Consider the following 25,920-nt stretch of genomic DNA (forward strand, 5'->3'; position numbering starts at 1 on the left):
TTAACAATTGACAATTGTAAAATACTGCATATGGGTAGCAGTAAACTCAGAGTAATCAACTGTGCAGTACTACACGCAGGGTAGTGGAGAATGAAAAAGACCTGTAGGTAATTGTGCAGTCAGCTATCAAATTTTCTGAGCAGTGTAGACAGGCTGCAAGAGTAGCTCATGGTGTCTTGTCATGATTTCAGGAATTTCGCTAGCAGGGATAAGGGGGTGATTATTCCCTTGTATAATGCAATGGTCAGGCCACACCTTGAATACTGCACACAGGTCTGGAGGCCTAATTTTAAGAAGGATATAGAGCTGCTCGAACAAGTACAGAGAAGGACAATGAGATTGGTGAAAGGAACAAAGGGTTGCTGTTACCAAGAGAGGAGTGGCAGCACGTAGCACACGCTTCTTGATTAGACCGGGGTTCGAGCCCATGACCACCGCATATTCCCGGAGCAATATGGCCTTAGTTGCTAATGCTCCTAAAAAAAATACCAAGGGGGACTTAAGTTCTTAGAGATGCCTAGTCTCCAGATGATGCAAATTGCATCATCTGGAGACTAGGCATCTGCAAGATGATCTGATTGAGGTGTATAAGACACTGAATGATTCGAGAAAGCTCGTTGCTGATGGGATTCTTCCTCTTACTCAGATCACTCACTTGAGGCCACATAAATTCAAATTGAGGAAAGATAGTTGCAGAATAGATGTGCGGAAATTTGCCTTTAGCCAGTAAGTAGTTGATCGTTGGAACAAACTTCCATCTGTCGTAGTGTAGGTCAACAACTTAAATAAGTTCAAGGCAGAACTAGACAAACATTCGGAGTGAACAGATGGGTGAAATGGGAAAGTTTTTTTTTTTTTTTTTTTTTTTTTTGGCTGATATATGCCTCCATAGCCGAGTGGGCAGGAGCGGGAGTGCAGTAGCACACGCTCTTTGAGTAGATCAGGGATCAAGCCCCTGACTGCTGAATACCGTCGATCTGCCAACCCGCACTGGACCAGCGTGGTAGATTATGGCCCATTTCCCTCAACACGAATTGTTGAGGAGGCTTCCATCCTGCAGTGGGTTGATAATGGCTGCACTTTACTTTTATACAGGGTGGCCCTGAAAGACTGAAGGGTTTGAAAAAGTCATAACTTGTTCATTTTTAATCTTTTTTTACAGGTTATAGAGCATCCCTTGGAGATTAAAATGGCTATGTATGATGTTCAGCAACGAGTAAAACTCGTTGGGTTTTTCTATTCCAGTGAAAGATCAATTATTGGAACTCAGAGAAAATACCGGCAACATTTTAAAGTCCTCCTAGCGATAACATGATTCGGAACCTAATCGCCCAGTTTGAAAGAACTGGATCAGTCGGCGATCTTCCGGAAAGAGGTCCTAAGCGCACTGTGCGCACTGACGCAGCGGTGGAAGCTGTACGGCAGAGTGTCCTTGAGGATCCATCTGCCTCTACCCGTTGTCGCTCTGCTCAACTAGGCATCACCAGAACATCGCTTCAGAAGATTCTGAAAGGGTGGTCAGTTTTTCAGTGGCCACATTTTAATCTCCAAGGGATGCTCTATAACCTGTAAAAAAAAGAAAATAAAAAAGATTAAAAATGAACAAGTTATGACTTTTTCAAACCCTTCAGTCTTTCAGTGGCCACCCTATATAAGCTTGCTTTCTTGCATCATATTCCTTTGTTAATGCTAAAATGATGTAGCCTTCTTCCTGTTACATCAAACTAGTGGTATGTGGGATTACTGTGTTTAATGCTGCATGCAGTAGTCTTCTGTATGTAGGAGCAAGCACATCCAGATTTTGATCTTTGAAAGATCAAACTGCATTCCTATCTTTTGTTTTTGCAACAAGAATTCCTGTAGATGATGATGATACAAAATTCTTGGAGTTTTACCATTTTCTGTTACCAAAGGTAAAATAAAATCCCAGTTTCCTCAGCAACATCCAGTGGACTAATGAAATCCACCTTCACTGAAGATGGCTTCACCAATAGGCATAGTTCCCACTACTGGACTCCAATCTGTCAAAACTTTTTATTGTTGCAGAAATACTTGTCACCTTATGAGTGTTGGCTGTCTTTTGAAGCTATGCTGCCTATAGTCTCATATAAACAATGTAGAATATTATAAACCATTTGTGTGGTAGTTTTTATAAGATTAAAATTAGTGACAAATGGGCCTGGAGTACTGGGGTCCATAGTTTAATAATTTTCAAATAGATATTTACAGTATACCCAGTATAAAATAAAATATAAGTACAAATTCAGTAGCTTTCGGAACACGTGTCCCTTTATCAACTGACAAATTTGAATACATTACAAGCAAAGTGTGGCACGTTACTCATGCATCATTGTTGTAGCACGGACGTGTGCTGCCTTATGCCAGTGATTATCCATCAATAAAACGGTTGTCTCTAGGATGGGATGTATATGCATGCCTTTCTGGCGATTTAATGCCTTAGGGTTGTTTATTATGTTTAGTGACTCTAGCCATAGGCGGTGGCGAAAGTGTCGCGCGTGGTCCACTATCTCAAAGTCGCGCTTGGGGTCAAGATCGTGGTTGGTAGCCCAAAAATGTTCTGTAAGCGCGGACTGGTCAGTTTCGGCAAGCCGGATTGCTCTGTCGTGTTCCGTGAGGCGATCCTGGAGACGTCTCGATGTCTCACCTACGTAGCAACTGTTACAGGCCCTACAGGTGATACGGTACACTACATTGCTGCGTAAGACAGGTGTGACAGGGGTCTTCACACTGGAGACAAGTGAACGTAGGTTCCTACCTGGTAATTGCACACATTTGATGTTGTAACTTCTCAGGATCTTCGAGATACGTCCTGACACTCCTGGATAGTACAGAATGTAGGCGGATGATATGCCGACTTGCTTCGGAGGTCTTGGGTTGGAAGTAAGTTCTTGTGCCTGTAACAAGCATCTGTTTAGTACATGGGATGGATAACCGCATCTGGTTAGGTCCGCCTTCACACGGGAGATCTCGTTACGTCTAATTGTGTCGGTGCTGGAATGGCTCCAGGCCCTGGAGAACAGGGTGCGGGCAGTGCTATTGAGATGGCTTGGAGCGTGGCCGGACCCGTAGTTGGTGAATTGACCGCACCACATGGGTTTGCGGTATACTGAGGTCTCTAGATGTGGGCCTACGCGATGCACTAGCACGTCCAGAAACGGGAGCGAACCGTCCACCTCTGATTCTACGGTAAACTTGATGAAATTGGATAGAGAGTTGAGGTATTCTAGTAGTACCGTTTCAGAACCACGTGGTATTATGGTAAAAATATCGTCGACGTATCTACACCACGTTGTAATAGGTGTAGGTGGGTTCTGGTGTATCTGCTTCTCCAGATCTTCCATGGCGATGTTAGCTACTACGGAACTGACAGGGGCACCCATAGCAGTGCCATGTACTTGTTTGTAGAGTGAGTCTTCAAAGGTGAAGATGCTGCTAGAGAGGCATAGGTTGAGGGCGGTACAGATGTCATCAGTGGATAGTGACGTCCTGGATTGGAGGCTTAAGTCGCTCTCAAGGAGCCTTCTGGCGCAGTGCACGGCCTGTTGGACAGGAATCGAGGTGAATAAAGAAACCACGTCAAATGATGCCATGACAGAGTTATCAGGGATTGAAATGTCCTTAATGATGTTAATGAATTCACTGCTGTTTTTAACGGTGTGAGACGTATTACCTATAAGAGGCGAGAGGAGGCTCGCGATGTGTTTGGACAGTTCATACGTTGGGGCACTGCAGCAAGACACTATAGGTCTGAGAGGAATACCCGGTTTATGGATCTTTGGTAATCCGTAGAATTGCGGTAGTTGGCAGCCAGTAGCACGTAGAAGATGGCGAGTCGCGGTCGGGATCTTCTTATCTTTAAGCCATGTGTGGACAAGTTTATTAACATTTGCTTCCAGACGTTTCAAGACTTTAACGGGAGGATCAGGTAGAGGTTCATATACGTTAGGATCGAGTAATAGGGCCAAGGCTTTCTCTCGGTAGGCTGATCGGTCCAGCACAACAGTCCGGCGCCCTTTATCCGCAGGAAGTACAACGATGGAGTTGTCTTTTCTTATAGATGACAGGGCGGCACGCTGGCGGTGGTTGAGGTTTGAGCACGTTTTTCGAGTGTTGCGGAGGACTGCGGCAGTCTTGAATCGGATCTCGTTGGCAGTTTCTTCGGGAAGGTTGGTAATACTGGCTTCTATACCCATAGCGAGCTGTGTGATGGGAGGTTTCGATGGCATAACGGCGAATTTCATACCGTTTGATAAAACACTCAGCTGCTCGTTGGACAGTTGTTTGTTACTTAGATTCAAGACGAAAGAAGTCGTGTCGTCTGAACGAGTGTTCGCCTTTAAGGAGTTAGCTTCTATGCTTAAGTTTATGAACTTGCGCTGTTGGCGTAAACGGTAGGTATCCGAGGTCTGACTAGCCCGATGGCAGATGGTATGTATAAGGTTTGTAAATACAATAGGCGAGACCTTACCTTGTAGATGTTGTAACAGTCTGGACTTGTTGTTGTCAGCGTTCCTGATTTCACGGTGGAGATGGGATATCCACAAATTTAATGTGCGTAGGCTGAAGTTAAAGCAGGCACGATCCATATGAGAGTTGTGGAACGGGGCTTTGTATCGGAACCCTTTAGGTATAATTCGATTGCTTTTGCATCTGTGTGCGAAGCGTAAATGTTGCCTGTAGCGGGCTATTGAGAGGAAGGACTTTTGCAACTGCACACAATCGTTGTAGGTATTATGGCCATAAAGTGATCGAATAGTGACAAATGGGCCTGGAGTACTGGGGTCCATAGTTTAATAATTTTCAAATAGATATTTACAGTATACCCAGTATAAAATAAAATATAAGTACAAATATAAAATATAAGTACTACGGAACAACAGTAGCCTTGGCCCTATTACTCGATCCAGTTTTAACCAGTTTTGTCCAGTTTTAACATCAAATTCAAAAATTTCAGCCCACATATGACAAAGTCCAGATAAAAAATAGCTTAAATCCAAAATCAGCAAGGTAGATTCCAGTGCATTTTATTTTAATTGAAACATTCTCTCTCTCTCTCTCTCTCTCTCTCTCTCTCTCTCTCTCTCTAGATATATATATATTTCTTACAAATTGCATCAGATAAGATTGAAACGCATAGGTGGTAACGTAATATTACATCAGCTGTTACTTTCAGCTATGTAAGCACGCTGTGCAAGAGTTGCAGTCATTCCTTGCTTGTTCAGGATGGCGGCGAGTTCAGTGCAGTTGATGCCAAAGAAAGAGCGCTATTGTTGCTTTACATGAGGAAAGATGTTCTTCCCGTCATATTGCTTATAGAGTGTCTTGTAATCAGTCGACACTGAGTAGATTTCGTTCCAAACTGAAGAATACTGGTTCTGCTGATAGAAAAAAAGGAACCAGATGCAAATGAGTTTCTACGCCAAAACAGGACTGCATTTTGAAGTGCTTATAACCCGTAAAGCTTTTTCATCTGTGCTGAAAAGAGAATGGAAAGAACATACAGGAGTGGTAGCAAGTGCAGTAACAGTCAGAAGATGCCTCTTCAAAAATGGACTTGTAGCTGTTGTGCTAAGAAGTAGCCCCTCCTCACACAAAAAATGAAAAAGGCGTGATTGATTTGGTGTAAGGAGCATGTCAAATGGACCCCCGAGCAGTGGAAGTCAGTTATTTTCTCGGATGAGAAGAAATTCAAATTGCATGGCTCTGATGGGGGACAAACCATGGACATGGTGAAGAATACCATCCAGACTGTATGGTGTCTACAGTGAAATTCCCTATCAGCTTAAATGATATGGGGGTGCATTTCGTATCACAGAGTAGGTCAACTGCAGTTTGTAAAAGGTTCGGTAAATGCCAATGGATACCTGGCTATATTGTTAGGCAAATTGCTGCCAACTATTAGAGGCCATGTCAACCTGCCAAGTAACTGCATCTTTCAGGACGACTCTGCTCCTTGTCATCTGGTGAAAAGTGTAAGTAGTTACTTCTATAGTTATTTTAGCTTCATTTCTGCATTAGAAGTTTGACATTAATGTGTTTACATTTGTTACAGATGAAAAAATGGTTGGAAGAACGGTCCATTACAACTCTTAGTTGGCCAGGAAACAGCCCGACATGAATCCTCTAGAGAGCCTCTTTGTCGTTCGGAATCTGCAGTTGCCAGAAAGAAACCAAAGATCCTTTGTGAACTTCAGGAAGCCATAATTCGTGTTTGGAACCACTAACTATCAGTTGATTATCTTCAGAAATTGATCTTGTCAGTGCCTCAACGGTGTGCTGCTGTCATCAGAGCCAGAGGCAGTTCAACTAAATATTAGTTTGCACCTGTGAACTTTTCATTTTGTTTTCCATTTAAAATGATGAACTGAAGAAAACTGAAAGGCTTCTGATAACATTTCAGCCATAATTGTAGTGTTTCCCCGAAACTGTTGTATAATTGAAAGTTGTTGAAATGTTGCAAAAACTGTCAAATATTACTTAGCTTTGCCTTAACTATTAATAGTTTTGTTTATATTTCTATATAATATCTTTTGTTTATATTTCTATTTGTGATGCTAATCATTAAAGTAACATACCATCATGAAAAAGGGTTAGAATGTGAAATTCCTAGGTGATGTGCTTTCTTTGAACACCAGTTTACACGCAAACACACGTGCACGCACACACACAGCCAAAACATTATGACCACCTACCTAATATGATGTTGGTCCTCCACGTGCAGTCAAAACAGCTAATACCCAGTAATGCATGGCTGCTACAAGATTTCTAAATGTGTCTTGTGGTATCTGGTACCAACACGTAACCAGCAGATCCTTCAACTCCTGTAAGGTCCATGGTTGAGACGCCACAGATCGGAGTTGTTGTTCCAACACAAACCACAGATACTCGATGGATTGATGTCTGGGGAATTTAGAAGCCAGGGCAATACCTGGAAGTCTCCCTCATGTTCCGCAAACCAGTCTCGAACAATCTGGGCGGTGTGGCATGGCACATTATCCTGCTGAAAGACTGCACCACCAGAGGGGAAGACCATTGCCACGAAAGGCTGTACCTGGTCAGCAATAATGTTTGGGTAGGTGGTAGATGTCAGAGTGCCCGGCACATGAATGACTGGACCCAGGGTATCCCAGCAGAACATCACCCAAAGCATGACAATGCTGCCACCCGGCTTGTTTTCATCCCATGGTGCATCCAGGCACCTTCACTTCCCCAGGTAAACGACACACACGTTCCCCCAGCCATCCACGTGGTGCAACAGGAAACGTGATTTTTCTGACCAGACAAACTTCTTCCAATCACTCAAGGTCCAGTTTCGATGCTCGTGTGCCCATTGTAGGGGCTGTCACTGGTGAACCGTGGTTAGCATGGGCACTCGGAGTGACCTGCGGCTACGCAGCTCCATTTTCAGCAGGGTTCGATGTACTGTGTGTCGTGACACATTATTCCCGTCACTAGCATTCCAATTACCGGCGAGTTGCGCCACAGTCACCCTTCTGTTGCCATCCAGGAGAGCCTTTGCTCACCTCGAGCATCGATGAGCCATGGTCGTCCAACACCTCACCAGCAGTTCGTGGGTCTTCCCTCCTCGGACCACTTTCAGTAGGTACTAACCACGTTTGACCGTGAACACCCCACCAGCCGTGCCATTTCGGATATACACTGACCCAGTCATCTGGCCATTACAATTTGGCCTTTGTCAAACTTGCTTAAGTCCGCTGCCTTTCCCATCTGAAGAACAAGAGTAATACTGATTAATGGAGCGCAGTATCAGATGTTTTTTATACCGTGTCCCGACCTGCACATGCGCAGTACTTCACCTGCAATTGCTTCGATTTGCATAATTGCTGGTCATAATGTTTTCGCTCATCAGTATAGATAGATAGATGAATTATTTATGCATATAATATTTATTATATATAAAGAGAGAAACTTCAGTTTCATGAGTCGTAAAGCCTTGAGACTAGAGATGTCTGTGTAACTGACAAAATAAAATATGTAGCGGGCTTCAAAGTGCAAGATGAGTGAGTTGTTGTCTAAAATGTAAACATCTTTGCTGTACTGTGAATATTTGTTTTGTTTCTTTATATAAAAATAAAGTTTTTTTTTTTTAAAATTTATTTTTTCTGTGATTTTAATTTTAGGGGGTTGGTCGAGCATATTTAGAACATTTGTTACAAAATCGCCAATATGATGAAGCAGCTCGAGTTTGTCAGAATATTTTAGGCTCAAATAAGTCATTATGGGAAGAGGAAATTTGTAAGTTTGCTCAAATTCAACAGCTGCGTGCAATAGCTCCATATCTTCCAGTTGAAGATCTTAAACTTAGTGCTGCCACTTATGAAATGGTATTGAATGAATTTCTACAGTTTGATTCAAAGGTAAATTAAATTAATTTCTTTAGTTTTTAATTTTAAAAATGCTTACAAAATTTTCAATTAATTCAGCCTTAAAAACTTCCTAAAAACCCATGCGTCTGAAAAAGAAATCAGAGGTGTTTTCCTCCATATTAAATATAAGTTTTATGAAGTAGGTCAAGAAGAAACCCTCTTGAGAACACTTTCCTGTGATAGTTATGCCGATTCACACAGTTATCCCCCCATACACGAAGATATGCATTTCATTGTTTCCCAAACATATGTTTTCTGCTTAGAATTCGTTCAACTGCTAACAAAACCAATTACTGACTGCCTTGAATTTTTGTAGCCTTTTTGAAAGGCTGAAGCTATGAGAACTGCACATCTTCTAGCATCTCTCTTTTAGCCTGGTTGTTCTGACACCTATACCATTCCACATAGCATGCTGTCTATTGGGTTTGCTCTGTGGGGATGAGCATTATCATAAAAAAGTTATGATCCTTTTTCATGAAAAGGCATGTTTGTTCATAATGGCTATGCAGGAACATTGTACTATTTCCCCATATTGCTAAGCATTGATAGAAACTCCAAGTTTCTTAAAGTGAGGAAGAGAGTAGATTGTTGAAATTGATTCCCTCCCCCCTCCCCCCTTGGGAGAACACAAATTTTCACTCTGAATCTGAAGTGAATCTGTGATTTTCCATAAACCAGCCATACATAGTGTTATGCAAGAAACATTTGTTTTTATTGTATTATATCAAATGCTGTAGGGATAACTCTACATGCAACTACTTTTTCTCCTCACCAAGTAAGCATAGCCCCACTCATACTATGCCACAAAACTGTTGTCTGTGTTTCTACTTCCACAGTAACGATATTGATTGGCATTGTAGCTGTACATGTTAGGCCAGGCTGCGACATGTCCTCATGGAATATCCTATACATGAAGTACCATATACTTCCTATATCCTGCAATGAATCTCCTCTGGATATTAGTCCTCTGCACCCAATGACTAACACCTTGTTGGTCCTGTTTGGGTAGTACCAGAATCTGATCACTATAATTTACAACCTCTGCTGATTGCATAGTGGATCACCTGCTCTTGAACATGAAAATGACTGACAAAATAGTCTGCTCTGCTGATGGATGTATTGTGTGGGTTTATGTAACATACTTTCATATTTCACACAAGTTTTTAACAAATCTGTGTTATAGACTTGCTGAAACTTGCAAAATCATCTATGAGATATGTTTGATCCAAATTTGGGAGAGTGATCATATATTCTGTTGTATAATAATGAAAATGTTATTTTTGATATCATTTTGCACTGATTTTCCAAATGATATTGTTACTTATACTGATTTCATGGAAAGATATATGATTCCTCAAAGATATGAGTATGACAGTGTAAATTCTACCATAACCTGTTTAGGAGGGATTGATATACATGACTTCAGATTGTTGTGTATTATAAGCTGTGCTTGAGTATTATGGCAGGGACATTTCTTTATTTATGTTGTATTGTGTTTCATAATTACTGTTTGTACTTACTTTACTTTATCCGTGCTGTTTGTCCTGGTTAGGGGTCAGCCACATGGATGGAATGGTTCTACTTAGTACAGTTGGCCCAGTCTGCTGGAGTGAGCCTTAGTTCCTGCTTATCTTGCTGCACTCTGCTCTCTATTGTCATCTTCAGCCTGCCTCTCCTTCTTCAACCTGGAACTGTACTCTCTTGTGTGATTCGCTACTAAGCATGATGTTATCTGCAAAGAGTAAACTGTCAGAGCCATTGCTCTGAATGTCTCTGGTTAGTGTGTCCATTATGATGATGAATGGAAATGGGCTAAGGGCAGAGCCCTGGTGGAAACCGATGTTAACAGTTAAGGTCTCACTAACTCCAGCTCCACTACATACTCTAGTTCATAATTACCATTTGTCTCTGATATAAATACAGTGGCAGCCACATAAGTTGCCTCACCCTCTTAGAGATTGTTTCCTTAATAGCTTCCTCTATAGGTAAAACCATGTCATCTCAAGGCACTATTACATCATCCTTCAAAGCTAGTATGATAGTGCATCATCATTCTATAATATTAGAGTGCTATTGCATAATCTTGTTTATAAAAGCATCCACCTGCTATCTGTCTTCACTTCCTATTCAGCATCAATATGGCTTAGCTCAGAAAAGCATAATTATCACTCTTAATAGGGAGGGCTTTTATATTCGACATATAGATCCAAAAGTTGGCTGTAACCAGTCTACTGTTTTGAGGTTACTTAAAAAGAAACATGAGATCAGAGACACCAAAAGAAAATCTAGAACTGGACTGAAATGAAAAAGTTCTGTGACACAGGACACAATTTTGAAATGGCTGTGTCATGTTTGTTGTGCAAGAAGGAACCTACTGGAGAGAGTGATTATATATTTGATTGTATGACAATAAAAATATTATCGTTGATATAATTTCACAATTATTTTTAAAATTCAACTGATAGAACTGTCCAAAGACTTGTGTGTGATGAGTGGTCTTGGTCTTAAAGAAACCTAGTAAGAAGCCTTATTGACAAAATCCATGAGGGAAAAAATGACTAAACTGAACTAAAGAACATGCTAATTGGACACTTGAGCAGTGGGAATCTTTTAACGTTCTCTGATGAATCCAAAAAATTTAACTTCCTTGGATTGAATGGTAAATGCTAAATTTGTCATTGATCTAATGAAGTTTATCACCAACTGTATTCAATCATTGGTAAAGTTTCCGTTGGGTCAGATGGTTTGGGGATACATAAAGATCAACAGAGTGGGCAGAATACATTTTGTAAATGGTACTGTTTATGGTGATTACTACACAAAAATTTTAAAATAGACTGTTTTGCCTGTCATCAGAGACCTCTTTCAAGGAACAGAAAATTACATTTACCAACATGACTCTACACATGACTCTACACCTTGCCACACCACATAAGGTTAGTACAACATTACATAATCATTTAATGCAGTTTCTAGTTTGCTAATTTTAACTTGTTTCAAATAATGAATGTTTTATCAATTTTTTTTTAGGTGAGAAGTTGATGCAATATTGTGATATCCGATTATTATCATAGCCAGGAAATACTCCGAATTTGAACCTGATTAAAAATTTCTGGAGTGTTATGTGACAGAAAATTGCTGCTAAAATGACATCAGGCAAGGTAATATTACAAGAAATCATTATTCATGCTGGTACCATGAAGTAAGCAGCAATTATACTAAGAATTTGATGCAGTCCATGCCAGACAGATACAAGGAAGTAACGATGGATGGTTGATCCTGATGGGCCAACAGAATACTAATATCTGTTATAGAAGACCTATTGTTATCACAGCCGTATTTTATTGCTGCCAATATATTTTTTTCATCTTATTACAAAATGTTAATTTCAAACATTAGTCACAATGAAAAGGAATTCATATGGCCTGAAGGTATGTTTCTCTGAGTATTTGTAAATAAATATGTTTATTTGTTATTTGGTTTTTAGGAGCATTAGCAACTAAGGCCATATTGCTCCAGGGATATGCGGTAGTCATTCCCTGACCTTTCCACATCCTCTGTATTTGGTGGTCACGGGCTTGAATCCCGGTGTAATCAAGAAGCGTGTGCTACGCACTGCCACTCCTGCCCACCTGGCTACGGAGGTGCCAAATAAATATGCCTAAATAGTTTTAGACATATTTTCTTCATTTTCTTTTCAATATAATGTAAGCATTTTACATCAGTGTATCATATATGTATACAAGGTGTAGGAATAAAGTTCCTAGATTGGTGCAATAAAAAAAACACAAAGTGAAAGAGTTCAAAAATGGTTTTACTTTTATTCAAAGTAATCACCACCTGATTGAATGCACTTATTACACTATTCTGAAAGTTTCTGAAAAGAGTCAGCAAAGGCATCCAAGGAAATGATGTTCAGTTTGGCAGTTACATTTTTCTTTGACTTCAACATCCTGAAATCTCTTTCCTTTGAGGGCAGTTTTCACCTTGAGAAAGAGGAAGTCCTGGTACTAGTTTGGGAGAGTAGGATGGATGGTTTATCTGTGCAATGCCATGTTCCATCAGAAATGTCTTCACAACAAGTGCAGAATGGGCTGGGGTATTGTTGTGCAGCAAGAACCAGCTGCCTTTCTCTCGAAAGTGTGCCCTTACCTGCAAAATGGGCTTAAAGTAATCTTTGAAGCACCTGAACAGAAGAGCAGCAATGACTCTCTTCCCTTCAGGTATAAATTCCTTGTGAATCACATGCTCTTTATCAAAAAAACACTATCAGCATCATCTGGACTTCTATAAATGAAACTTTTTAGGTCTTGTTAATGATTTTGAAGTCCAGTGCATTCTCTGACATTTTCTCTCGGTTGTGCTGAAACATCCAACACTCCAGTAACAAAATAATTGAAATTGACGAGTCTGGGTGAAATCGTCACAGGATGACATTCTTTGTTGTTTCTGCTCGTCTGTGAGGCTGTGCAGCACAAACTTTGCACTGACTTTCCTTTTCCTTCAATCCTCATGCAGAATTTGAATCGGTGCCTCCATAGCCAGGTGGGCAGGAGCAGCAGTGCATAGCACACGCTTCTTGATTAGACCGGGGTTGGAGCCCATGACCACCAAATACGGAAGATGCGGAAAGGCCAGGGAATAACCACCACATATCACCGGAGCAATATGGCCTTAGTTGCTAATGCTCCTAAAAACCAAATAACAAACAAACAAACAAACAAACAGAATTTGAATCTGAGGGTCAAATGACAGTCTCTTGTCACAATTTCCTGAACTTTTGTAACTCTGTCCTCGGTTGATGACAGATACCCACTTCTTGAATCATTGCGAACATCCTTGTCCATGTTTGAACCAATCATACCATTCAAACACTCTGGCACTACTTAATGTTTCATCACCATAAATAGTTTTTAATATTTCATACATTTTTGTTGCAGATTTTCCCAGTTTAAACTGATATTCATTTATTGCTCCATTGCAAAATTGTGACACAGACCATTAATTCTGCTAAGAAACTGGTTGTTACTTGCAACCTGTCTGGACAATCTCTGTACCACCACCTGTTGGAAGAAGTTTGAACTACACCATACCACTTCTGTTTATTTTCACTCATTGAATGTAACTGTAACAGCACCAGTCCAGACTTTATTGCTATTCCTTATATATGTATATATGTAAATTTGAGGTTATGTGGACTTATTTGAATTGCAATACTTGTTTTTGGGATTAAATTTACAGTGATGCAATTTATGTGGCCACCACTGTAGACATATTTGAGAAGGTGGACTGTGTGCTAGTTGCATGTGGTTGTGTATTTCAGTGCTCTATATCTGAATCAAAAATTAATGTGTACTGTTGTCAAAGTATGGAGATATTGTGTACATCCATATTTAGAATTCTGTGAGCTTTCTGTTGAACAAATCCTTTCTGCTGAAGTTATTATTATTATTAGTAGTAGTAGTAGCCATATGGTACAAAGAAGCCTGAGGCTTATGCTGCACCAGCCAAAAAAAAAAAAAAAAAAAAATTCCTGAGTTACCCCCTGAGAGAGAGAGAGAGAGAGAGAGAGAGAGAGAGAGAGAGAGAGAGAGAGAGAGAGAGAGAGAGAGAGAGAGAGAGAGAGAGAGAGAGAGAGAGGAATCGCCAAGAAAGAGAAGAATGATGATATCCAGCTCAGGACCCTGGCTTTGCCAAGCCCATATTCACCAGATGTGAGCCCCCCCCAGGATTACAATTATAAGGTAACTTTTTAATTTTAAATTTTAATGTCAGTTATACCATGTTTTAGCATGGTAAATGCTTGCTCTCAACCATATGTGCAGTAATCACTAAGACCTCTAAATGGATGTTGTTAAATACCAACTACTTCAAGGTTATTGAGAAGCACCCACAAAGGACTAGAATCATAAACATTATTTTATGCTGACCATTGTTTCCTTGCCTTAACATATTAGACTGCCACAAACCACATCATAATAAATAGTCTTAGAAAAATTATAAAAATTGAACCCCATAGTGTTAGAATCTCTAAAAAAGTAAGAATTAAACAAAACCAAAGATGAGAACAGAGACATGCCAGGTCTGCAAAAAACAGGTAAAAAATGCATTATTCTGTTTAAGATGCAAAATGGAATATTGTCTCAAATGTGCTACAATATCATATAAATTATCATATAGGAAGGAAAATCGTTTTGAATATTTTCGTTAGATTCTTTTAATTGCGTTAATTTGAATTTTAATTGTTTTTGTATTGTGTTAAATTGGTTATTTATATTTTTCTTTAATTATTTATATTTTACTTTTATGTACCGGTAAGTTGCGATTTTTTTCGTTTTTTCCGTTTTAATTTCTGGAGGGTATCATACGGAAGTGTTCCACGTACTATAGTGAGGTAAACTCCTCTTATAAATTTACTAATATTATTATCAACGTAGAACATATTGAGTATTACAGCTCTGATTCATACTATCTAATTAATTTTCATACTCTTATTGACTATTTCATTCACTTCCTGTCTCTCCAGTAGTATACAATCGATACACACAATTATGGGAGATTTTTTGAATGGCTTGGTACAAAATTACATTAAATCTACACTAAGGTACTCGGCCCAAAGTTACCATATTTCTTTCCTAAAATATTGCCTTCAAAACAACATCGTTCCGAAGTTTGCCAGGGTGAATTTAAATCAAAAAATTTCAGGCATAAAAAGGAAGGAAAATCGTTTTGAATATTTTCGTTAGATTCTTTTAATTGCGTTAATTTGAATTTTAATTGTTTTGAATTGATTTTGAATTGTGTTAAATTGATTATTTAATTATTTATATTTTACTTTAATTATTTATATTTTACTTTAATGTACCGGTAAGTTGTCGATTTTTTCGTTTTTTCCGTTTTAATTTCTGGAGGGTATCATACGGAAGTGTTCCACGTACTATATTGAGGTAAACTCCTCTTATAAATTTACTAATATTATTATCAACGTAGAACATATTGAGTATTACAGCTCTGATTCATACTATCTAATATCATATAAAATATACTGCTGGGAAAAAAAGAAAAAAAAATACATTTTTTTTTTTGCACCTTGTTAAAATTCAGGGTGATTCTTATTTGATGTTGCTGGATTCAAATATGGCAACCATATTGCTGTAACACCCACCAATTTTATGAAAGAAGGAATTAAAGTAAAAAACTAAGTTTTTAGTAAAAAAAAAAAGATTTCATGTCTTTTAAGAAAATGTTACATACAGTACTAAATATTAAACATTGGGTCTATTAATCTTATTCTATTTACAGAAATGTTTATCTGATGACAAAACTTATTTTGTCATTTTTTGCCTTTTATAATTGTCCATTAGTGTTTCCCGTACAAGGTTCCAACAGTAATCACTAAATGCTAACATATTTTGACTCCATTTTCCCTGGTATCTTTTTTACATTTGAGAAATATCTTGATGAAACTTTTCACCGTGTTCGTCAGAGACCGTTCCCAAGTTTTCAGGGGAAAACGTCTAAACGGGAATGTAGGAAATGAAGATTTAAAAACATGTTGCATCTCAATTCTCTGTATGCTAAAATTAGCTTGTCCACATTTTCACTATAATTTTGTGATTTCTCTTTGCCTAAAAAGTTCTGCAGACATTTTCAAAAGGCTTCCAGGTTCTTATTTCTGTAGCATTTATTTTTTTAGTGATTTCTTCTCTCATCTTGGAATAGCAGTTTGATTTGAGGACCCACAAAAATTCCCTCTTTTATCTTTGCCTCACTGATTCAAGGAAACTTTTGCCTCAACAGGAAACTCCTTCTTCTTTTATGTCCACTGCTTTCACAAGTATTTTTTATCAAACATAGCTTGATGTGCAATGGAAGTAAATAGATTTTTGACTTATCCACCAAAGGAGGATGTGCTACATTTTTCTAGCATGGTGTAGTTTCTGAACAGTCTGACCATTTATTTATTTTTTTTTTTTAACCCTGTAGTGGCAATCCTTTTCTTAGCTGTCCCACTCACATTAAAAGCAGTAATATTTAGTTTATCCTACTTGCAACCCAGTCAGCAAAACTACCACTTTTAGGTCGACACAGATATTTCATTTGTATTCTTGAAAGCATATCTTTTGCAAAAGAACCTGTAGGTTCTCATACATTTCTTTCATGTGAACTGCACTGGCCAATAGTGTTATAGATGGACACTTATTTCCATTATGGAGTAAAACTACTTTCAAACTGACCTTGGATGAAACAATGAAAAGCCTCCACTGCTTGGGGATGTGCTCCAGATGTAAATCTTTTATTCATTCCTGGACAATGTTACAATAAACCAGAGCGCCATCCATGGAGTAATAGGTCATTATATTAGATTGCCTCTTCCTATAAAAAAACACCTTGACACCCTTTTCAAGAAGCTTCCACTGCTGAAACTGTAATCTTAGTAATATTGAACCTTGGTTTTGGAGAAGCCTCCAAACCTCTGACCAAATAATTCACTTCTGTCTGTGTGATTAGATGCAGATTTGCAGTATCGAGAGTTGAAAGCCTGGATCTGTACTTGTTCTGGGTTCTGCATGTTCTGGAGATTTCTTTTCTGATCCTGAATTGGAGTCAAGTCCTTTAGTTGAGAGAGAGAGAGAGAGAGAGAGAGAGAGAGAGAGAGAGAGAGAGAGAGAGAGAGTGCAAGGCTCATGGGGCAGAATTTTTTTTTCTCAGCATGGTCTGAGCTTGTTAACAGGAGAAACAGCTTCTACAGGGATGGGATACAGTTAAATAGAAAGAGCACAAGAATATTTGCTGATAGCTTGGTGGGAGATACACAATCTAATAGATTAACAATAGCCGTAGGCAGAAGTGAATTCTTAGTGATTCTTACACTGCTTCTATTAGAATGGGCTGCAGCCTGGAAAGCAAGGTGCTAGGGATTTCAAGGACTACTGGGAGTCATCATGGAACAAGTAAATATATGGGCTGTGTTAGGGTAGCTAAGAGTAAGAACAGGTGCATGTATACCAATGGTAGCAGCATAGTAAATAAATTTGATGTAACTACCATCAAGAGAAAAGGGAAGGTTTTTGCTTTCTTAAAAGTGGCTACAGTGGTTTCTGTTTTTGAATTCTATAGAGTGGTACCAACCGGTGACGTTACCATCAGCCAATTCTAAATGGAAAGCATTCAAGGAATTAATCATAGAAGCTACTAGGCTTTTCATACCAACTAAGAAATACTCCTCAAGATTTAGCCCTAAATGGATGTCAGATGAACTAATGAGACTCCTGGCAGAGAAGAAAAATGATGGGATGCATATAAATTATCAGGCAACACAGAAGCTTAAGATAGATATAAACCAGTCTGTAATCAAGTCACAAAGGAGGTTAGGCAAGCGAGGATAGATTATAAGAAATCTTTGGCAAAGGATGCAAAAAAAAAAAAAAAAAACAGCAAAGATTTCTTTACATATGTAAACACTGGAAGGAAGGGGACAAATCAAATTTGATGGTTCAACTGTTGATGATCCTGTTCAGGTTGCTGACAAACTGAAAGTATTTTGCATCTATATTCACACATTAGGAATTGTTTAGGGAAGCAGTGGCCAGAATTTATCATACTCTAACAAGGAGCTAAATGATTTTCTGAAAGGAAAGTGGAAGCGAAAGTTTACAAATTCCCAGAATTTACTCATAACTTAATACATTCAATAATACAGTTAATGACAGCAACATGAGTAATTTGTGAAAAAATAGTACTTCATAGAAAAAAAACAAATAACATTTCTGAAATCAGTATAAAAAACTGAAAAACAGCTATTAGTTTACAAACATCAAAAACCATGCAGAGTGGTGTTATCAGAAGATGGGTGTACAACATAGAAGCCCAAATGCCATATGGATGACCAGAAAAATAAGCACACAAGTCTCTGCATATAATATCTTATGCACCATCAGCAATAGGAGACCAAATATAATTCATTTCTAATGGTGGATTGCTATTACAGATGAATTATAATTCAACCATTTTGAGCCAAAAACATCTGTTGATGATCGTGTTCAACTTGTTCATCAACAATGTGAGTTTGTAGTGGAAATATCAGCAGTTTTGACTCTAAGAAAGGCTTATGACGTTACCAGCCAAGAATCCTACTCACATTTTGGCTACCACAGCTATTCAGTTTCTGCCACATGGCACCACAATAAATGCTGAATGCTGCTGCTAAACTTCATATGTGATAGGCAACAAAGGCTGAGTTTTGTGTTATTAAAATAAAATAAATTATCTTTATTTTATTGTTTTAAATATGATACAAGTACTAGGAACAAAAATACTCATCACAGTGACAGTAAGGTAGAAACTGAAAAATGTGATTAAAAATTGGGAAAATTTTCTTAAGAAATTATAAGTTACACAAAAATGAAAATGTGAATAAAAAATTGGAAATATAATGCAACGGTATTTTTAATCAGTACCCATTTTCTGCAGGTTAATTACAAGATGCAGGAGGGTCTGTATTTCAGGAGGTGTCTGGGCAGATAGGAAATGATTACAAAGTTTCAGACGATTATATTTCAGGATTAGTGTGGGGATAAACCTCAAGGATGGTAGAGGTTTATGCCACTAACAGAAATCCCAGATGTCTGGGGCAATTAGCACTCCTGTGAACATTTTTACCTTAGCCATTAAACATGATGTCAATTAAATTTGGGAGCCTGGATACATTTAGCTACTCAGCCATGTCAGTTCTCAATTGAGAGAGTCAGCAGTGCTTATTTACGGCCCCTTTCTGGGTCCAGTATTCATATGTGAACACTGGATTTTGAAGTGAGAGCAAAGCAGATACCCAAATTTCAGCAGATATCTACAACCCACTGGACAAACAGTCATTTGTAGATATCTGGTAGTAGTTGTGGCATCACTGGCTTGGAGTAAGTGTTGTTTCGCTCTCCAGCATAAGGTGGTAAATCCTTTCTGAGGTATTTTGTGTGTGCATCAATCTTAGCTTTGGATCAAAATAGACACTGAGATCCTTATGGCTGGTAACCACTGGGATTGAGAGTGCCACAAACTGATGGTTGAACTACTGTTAGTCTCTGTCTGAGTGAATAAATCATTATTGCAGATTTAGAAGGGTTTAGGTTTAACCCAAAAATTTGGAAGTAAGTTGTGAAAGAGTGGTCAAGCTCTCTCTGATTGAAGACACAATTGCCTTTGGATTTGCAGATGGTGGGATTAAGGTAAACAACTTTATATCATTGGCATATATTAAAGCATCATCATCACGGGGACACAGAATGGCCAAGATAAGGAGGCCAGAAAGGACAGTACTTTGTGGGACTCCTGCAGTGATTTTCCAGGTAAAGTGGGACCTCTTCATTGTGAGGTTGACACTTCTGTTCCTCAATAAAGCTGTGAATAAAGCTAGTAGATTGCCATTAATCCCGAAGAAAGATTGCAGAAGACTGAGAAGGGCTATGGCATCTAGGCTGTTAAAGCCAGCTTCAATATCAGCATCCACAATAACTCATTTGGATTTAGTTTCAAAGGTCTGAAGGATGGATGTTTGTGCCTCTATGACAAATAACAGTAGATCAAACATAATAAACCATGAGGTTTGTTATGGTTGATCTTTTGTGACTGCGAAGTGGAACTGTTTCGGTTACTGTGACATGCGCTGTTGGCTTAATGCGGGAAGGAGTACCTGTTCTAGGAGTTTGAGGAGAGTGGAAGAAGTTGAGATTGATCTGAAATCTTTTGGGCTTGTTGGCACTTATTCTTTAGGCAGTGGGATCACAGAGTATTCATTCCATTGAACAGGAATACTCGTGTGGAAAGGACTGACTTGTAGATTGAGAGAAATGCATCCTGGATGAGGAATTTTTATAAGCGCTTCTGGCTGAATAATGAACAAGTTACACCCCTCTGCTACACATCTACTCTGTGGTAATTTTTTTTTTTTTTTTTTTTGTATGGGCAGCTCCTAGAACAAAAGTTCATCTCTGGCTCATTGCTCTGTTCAGTTTTTACAGACTCTGTCAAGGTAAGGCCAGTGTGTGTTGTGTAAAAAAAAAAAAAACCCACATAGGAATATCCCGTGCTCGATGAAGATAGATGAAAGGGAAGGGGGGAGAGAGAGAGAGAGAGAAAGAGAGAGAGAGAGAGAGAGAGAGAGAGTGGTAATCAATGGACACTGCTCATCGTGGACTAATGTTATTAGTGGGGTCCCTCAGGGTTCAGTGTTGGGTCCATTGTTGTTTTCTGTATTTATAAATGATATTGATGATGGTATATCAAACTTAATGTCCAAGTTTGCAGACGATACGAAGGTTGGCAGGGTTGTTAAGGACACTAATGACAGTACTCTGCTGCAACAGGATCTAGAAAAGTTGAGCAGATGGGCTGAGAGGTGGCAAATGAAGTTTAACATTGACAAATGTAAAGTACTACATATGGGAAGCAGTAACCCCAGAGCGATGTATCAACTCTGTGGTACTACACTGACAGTGGTAGTGAACGAAAAGGACCTGGGGGTAATTGTGCAGGCAGATATGAAGTTTTCTGAGCAGTGCAGAGAGTCTGCAGGTATAGCTCATAGTGTCTTGTTAGTGATATACAGGAATTTTTCTAGAAAGGATCAGGAGGTGATTATCCCCTTGTATAAGGCAATGGTCAGGTCACACCTTGAGTACTGTATACAGGTCTGGAGGCCTCATTATAAGAAGGATGTAGAGCTGTTGGAACAAGTACACAGAAGGGCAACAAGATTAGTGAATGGAACAAAGGGTTGCTCTTGTGAAGAAAGGCTTAAATTTTGCAAATTACAGGGTCTGGAGACTAGTCACCTGCGAGGTGATCTGATTGAGGTGTATAAAGCCTTGAATAGTTTGAGCATGCTCAATGCTGATGGGATTCTTTCTCTTGCTCAGTTAGTCTTGGCGCATTATGGCCACAGCTGCCAATGCGCCATAAAAAACCAAACCAAACCAAACAATCTCTTGCTCAGAATAATCACCTGAGAGGGCATAAATTCAAATTGGGGAAAGACAGATATAGGATAGATGTGCGGAAGTTTGCCTTTAGCCAGCGGATAGTTGGTTGGTGGAACAGACTTCCATCCTTTGTTGTGGAAGTTGATAGCCTAAATAAATTTAAGGCTGAGCTAGACAGATATTTGGAACAAACGGAAGGGTGAGATTGGGGGCAGTTTTTTTTTTTTTTTTTTGGCTAATGCTGCATAAGCTTGCTTTTTTGCATCATATATCTCTGCTAATGCTAAAATCCCACTTTCTTCTCTGCCACATGTCTCAATAGTTCATCTGACATCCATTTTAGGTCTAAGCCTTGAACAGTATTTCTTTGTTGGTATAAAAAACCTTCTTTGATTACTTCCCATTTAGAATTTGCTGTTAGTAACATCATCAGTTGGCCCCACTGCACACAGTTTAAAAACTAAGACCTCTGTAATCACCCTTATGAAAGCAAAAGCCTATCTCTTTACCCTTGACAGTAGTTATTGTTTTAATTAAATTCCACATTAGTACAATGTGATCACTTCCACCTAGTGAGTCTTTTACCTGCAGATTCATAATGCATGAAGAGTCATTGCTGATAACCAGATCAAGAGTATTGCTTCCTCTCTCTTGTTGCTTCTCTAACACGCTGCTGTAGAAAACCACCATCCAAGAAATCCACAAAAGGCTTGCTAGTGTGTGAGTGACCAACCTACAAATTACAGTCAACATCTGGAAAGTTAAAATCCCTCATTATGAGACATTCTGATTTGCTGGCCCACTCTGTTTCTCTGTACAGCTGTTTGGTATGCTTATCACACACTCCTACTCTGAATTTTGTTTTTCAAGTGCTTATATCACACCAAATTGACTCAGCATTGTACTCATCACCCATGTTGACTGGATGTAACCCTTCCACCTCTCCTGTCCTGTCTGTCTGTCCTTCCCATATACATTGTACTCCCCATATTCAACTTCACCGTCACTTATGTCTGAGTGACACTACGTCTCTGCTATTCTTATAATGTCTGTGTCTGACGACTTAATCAGTATTTCAGGCTCGTCAAATTTATTTACAATGCTCTTAGCATTAGCATACGTGCACGTGTCTTGCTCTTAGTTATCCTAACACAGAATTGAGTAATATTAGGCATGTTTCAGATCTGATGAGAAATTTATTAGGTACTTCATTAGAAATTAATTCTATTATCTCATTTTGGGTATTTTTACCCAAGAATGAGATAGATAAAATTATTTGAGTATGAAGATTCAACACGCAAATAATGGGTATGATTTTCTTCATCTTTCACTGTTCATACGTGCTCAGCCATAACACTTCCAAATTTTTCCAGTAACTCAACCAATTTCAAGAAATTTCCATTTTGTTATTATATAAAATGCCCGAGTGTCAATGGAATGCAAGGCACTGTTTGGTTAGAAATTAATGATTGCTACTAAATGTTCCAACACATTTTTGTCAACGTGGAATTTCTGAATTTAGAAGACATTGCTGTACCAGATGTTGATTGTTATACCGGAACATAATCTAGTTGACATCATCATCATCCATTTTCAATCCACTGCAGGATGAAGGCCTCTCCAGCAACTTTCCAGTTCCTTCTGTTTTGAGCACTGGCCATCCATTTACTACCCACAAACTCATGAATTTCATCTATCCATCTCTGCCTTTGTCTTCCAGGTTTTCTTCTAGCTCCTCTTGGATACCATTCTGTTATTTTTTTAGTCCATCTGTCATCATGTCTTTGAGCTATGTGTCCTGCTCAAGACCATTTTAGTTCTTCAGTTTTGATAAGAATGTCCTTTACTTGAGTTTGCTGCCTAATTCTTGTGTTTCTCTTCTTATCTAACAGTCTGATTCCCAGTATAATTTGTTCCATTCTTCACTGTGTAGTTCTCAGCTTCTCTTCCATTCTTTTGTTGAGTGCCCAAGTTTCACTTCCATAAGTCATGGTGGGGAGTATACGTTGGTTCATTATTTTACGTTTCAGACAAACTGGGGTATTGCTCTTCAGTATGTGACTATATTTCCTGAATGCTATCCATCCAAAATTTATTCTTCTCTTGACTTCCAGCCATTTATCATTATTACAGCTAATAACTTGTCCCAGATAAGTATATGACTCCACCTTTTCAATTACTGCTCCTTCAATCATTATTTCCCTTTCTGTGGCATACTTCTTCATCATTACTTTTGTTTTAGCCATATTCACCTTTAGTCTTAAATCCTTACTAACTGTGCATAACTGATTAAGATTTTTCTCTAATTCTTTGGGATCGTGGCTTATGACCACAATGTCATCTTCAAATCGTAAATGGTTTAGGCACTCTCCATTCACATTGACTCCTTTCTACCGACCAGTCTAATCCGAAAGCTTCCTCAAGGGCAGCAGTAAACGGCTTCATAGATATTGTGTCTCCTTGTCGAACTCCTTTCTCAATTTTGAATTTCCTACTGTCTTTGCTTGTCTAATAAAGGAGGTAGCACTCTCATATATTTTCTTCAAAATCATAATATGTGGGGTATCCATACCTTGTCTTTCTAGTGCCGGAAACATTGCCTTATGCTGTATGGAGTCAAATGCCTTTTCATAATCAACAAATGCCAGGCATAATGGTGTTTTATATTCATTTGCTTTCTCCATTAGCTGTGATATTACGTGAAGGTGATCCATAGTTGAGAATCCTGTCCTAAAGCCAGCTTGCTCTTTCGGTTGATTCTCATCAAGTATTCTTTCTAATCTGTTAGTAATGACCCTTGTGAACAACTTGTAGATGTGGGGTAACAAGCTAATTAATCTATAATTTCCAATTTCTGATTTATCTCCTTTCTTATGCAGCAAACTATGATTGCATTATTCCACTGCTTAGGTGTCACATCTTTTCGAATGCACTTTGTGAAGAGTCTTGCCAGTTTTTGTGTTGTCTCTTCCTCCCCATTTTACAACTCTACAGTAACTTCATCTTTCCCCTGGGCTTTCTGATTCTTCATTTTCTTCAATGCATGTTCTACCTCATCAGGAAGAATATCGGGTATGTCGTATGTGTTGCTACTTTGCAATCCATCTTCCTCACTGCTGGCATCATTCCCTTGCTCCTTGTATAATTAGCATTAGCATTAGCATTAGTAGAGGCATTTGATGCAAGAAAGCAAGCTTATGCAGCATCAGCCAAAAAAAAAAAAAAAAAAACCCACTTCCACTTCACCCCTCTGTTCGTTCAAAATACCTGTCCAGCTGAGCCTTAAACTTATTTAGGCTATCAACATCCACCACAAGGGATGGAAGTCTGTTCCACCAACCAACCACCCGCTGGCTAAAGGCAAATTTCCGCACATCTATCCTACATCTGTCTTTCCTCAATTTGAATTTATGCCCTCTCAGGTGATTTTTCTGAGCTAGAGGAAGAATCCCATCAGCATTGAGCATGCTTAAACCATTCAAGGCTTTATACACCTCTATCAGATCACCTCGCTGGTGCCTAGTCTCCAGACACTGTAATTTGCAAAACTTAAGCCTTTCTTCGTAAGAGCACCCCTTTGTTCCATTCACTAATCTTGTTGCCCTTCTCTGTACTCGTTCCAGCAGCTCTACATCCTTCTTGAAATGAGGCCTCCAGACCTGTATACAGTACTCTAGGTGTGGCCTGACCATCGCCTTATACAATGGAATAATCACCTCCTTATCCCTGCTGGAAAAATTCCTGTATATCATTGACAATACTCCATGAGCTAATCTTGCAGCCCGTCTGCACTGCTCAGAGAACTTCATATCTGCCTGCACAACCACCCCCAAGTCCCTTTCATTCTCTACCACTGTCAGTGTAGTACCACAGAGTTGATACGTTGCTCTGGGGTTGCTGTTTCCCATGTGTAGTACTTAACATTTGTCAATGTTAAACTTCATTTGCCACCTCTCAGCCCATCTGCTCAACCTTTCCAGATCCTGTTGCAGCAGCATAGTGTCAGCAATGTCCTTGACAACCCTGCTAACCTTTGTATCGTCTGCAAACTTGGACATTAAGCCTGATATACCATCATCAATATCATTTATAAATACAGAAAACAATAATGGACCCAACACTGAGCCCTGAGGGACTCCACTAATAACATCAGTCCACGATGAGCAGTGTCCATTGATTACCACTCTCTGTCTTCTCCCCCTCAACCACCCCTTTATCCATAGCAGCAATTTGCCTCCAATGTCACACTGCTCCAATTTGTGTTGCAGTCTTCCATGTGCAACAGTATCAAAAGCCTTTCTAAGATCCAAGTATATAATATCAAAGTTATTCCCTGCATCCAGTTCTTTTGTGACTGCATCATAGTATCCAATCAAGTTGGTCAGGCAAGACTTCCCCTTAACAAAACCATGCTGTGTCTGAGCTATAACTGAAGTCTTGTCTAAATGATCCTGCAGTGCTTCTTTAACCAGTGCCTCCATTAATTTTCCTGGAACAGAAGCTCACAGGTCTATAATTCTTTGTGTCAGCCTTTG

General features: G+C 39.1%; 1 protein-coding gene across 1 annotated transcript in view; it reads left to right on the top strand.

Moving 5' to 3' along the window:
* lt (vacuolar protein sorting-associated protein light) overlaps positions 1–25,920 on the top strand; it is a 286,135-nt gene that overhangs the window by 131,168 nt on the left and 129,047 nt on the right. The window contains exon 14 of the mRNA XM_090383057.1: positions 8,163–8,399. Within this exon, the coding sequence (XP_090239183.1) occupies positions 8,163–8,399 (237 nt within the window). The remainder of the gene's footprint in view (positions 1–8,162; positions 8,400–25,920) is intronic.

The sequence above is a fragment of the Mastigoproctus giganteus genome, chromosome 10, assembly GCF_048544385.1.
Source record: "Mastigoproctus giganteus isolate SK-2022 chromosome 10, ASM4854438v1, whole genome shotgun sequence".
Taxonomy (NCBI): domain Eukaryota; kingdom Metazoa; phylum Arthropoda; class Arachnida; order Uropygi; family Thelyphonidae; genus Mastigoproctus; species Mastigoproctus giganteus.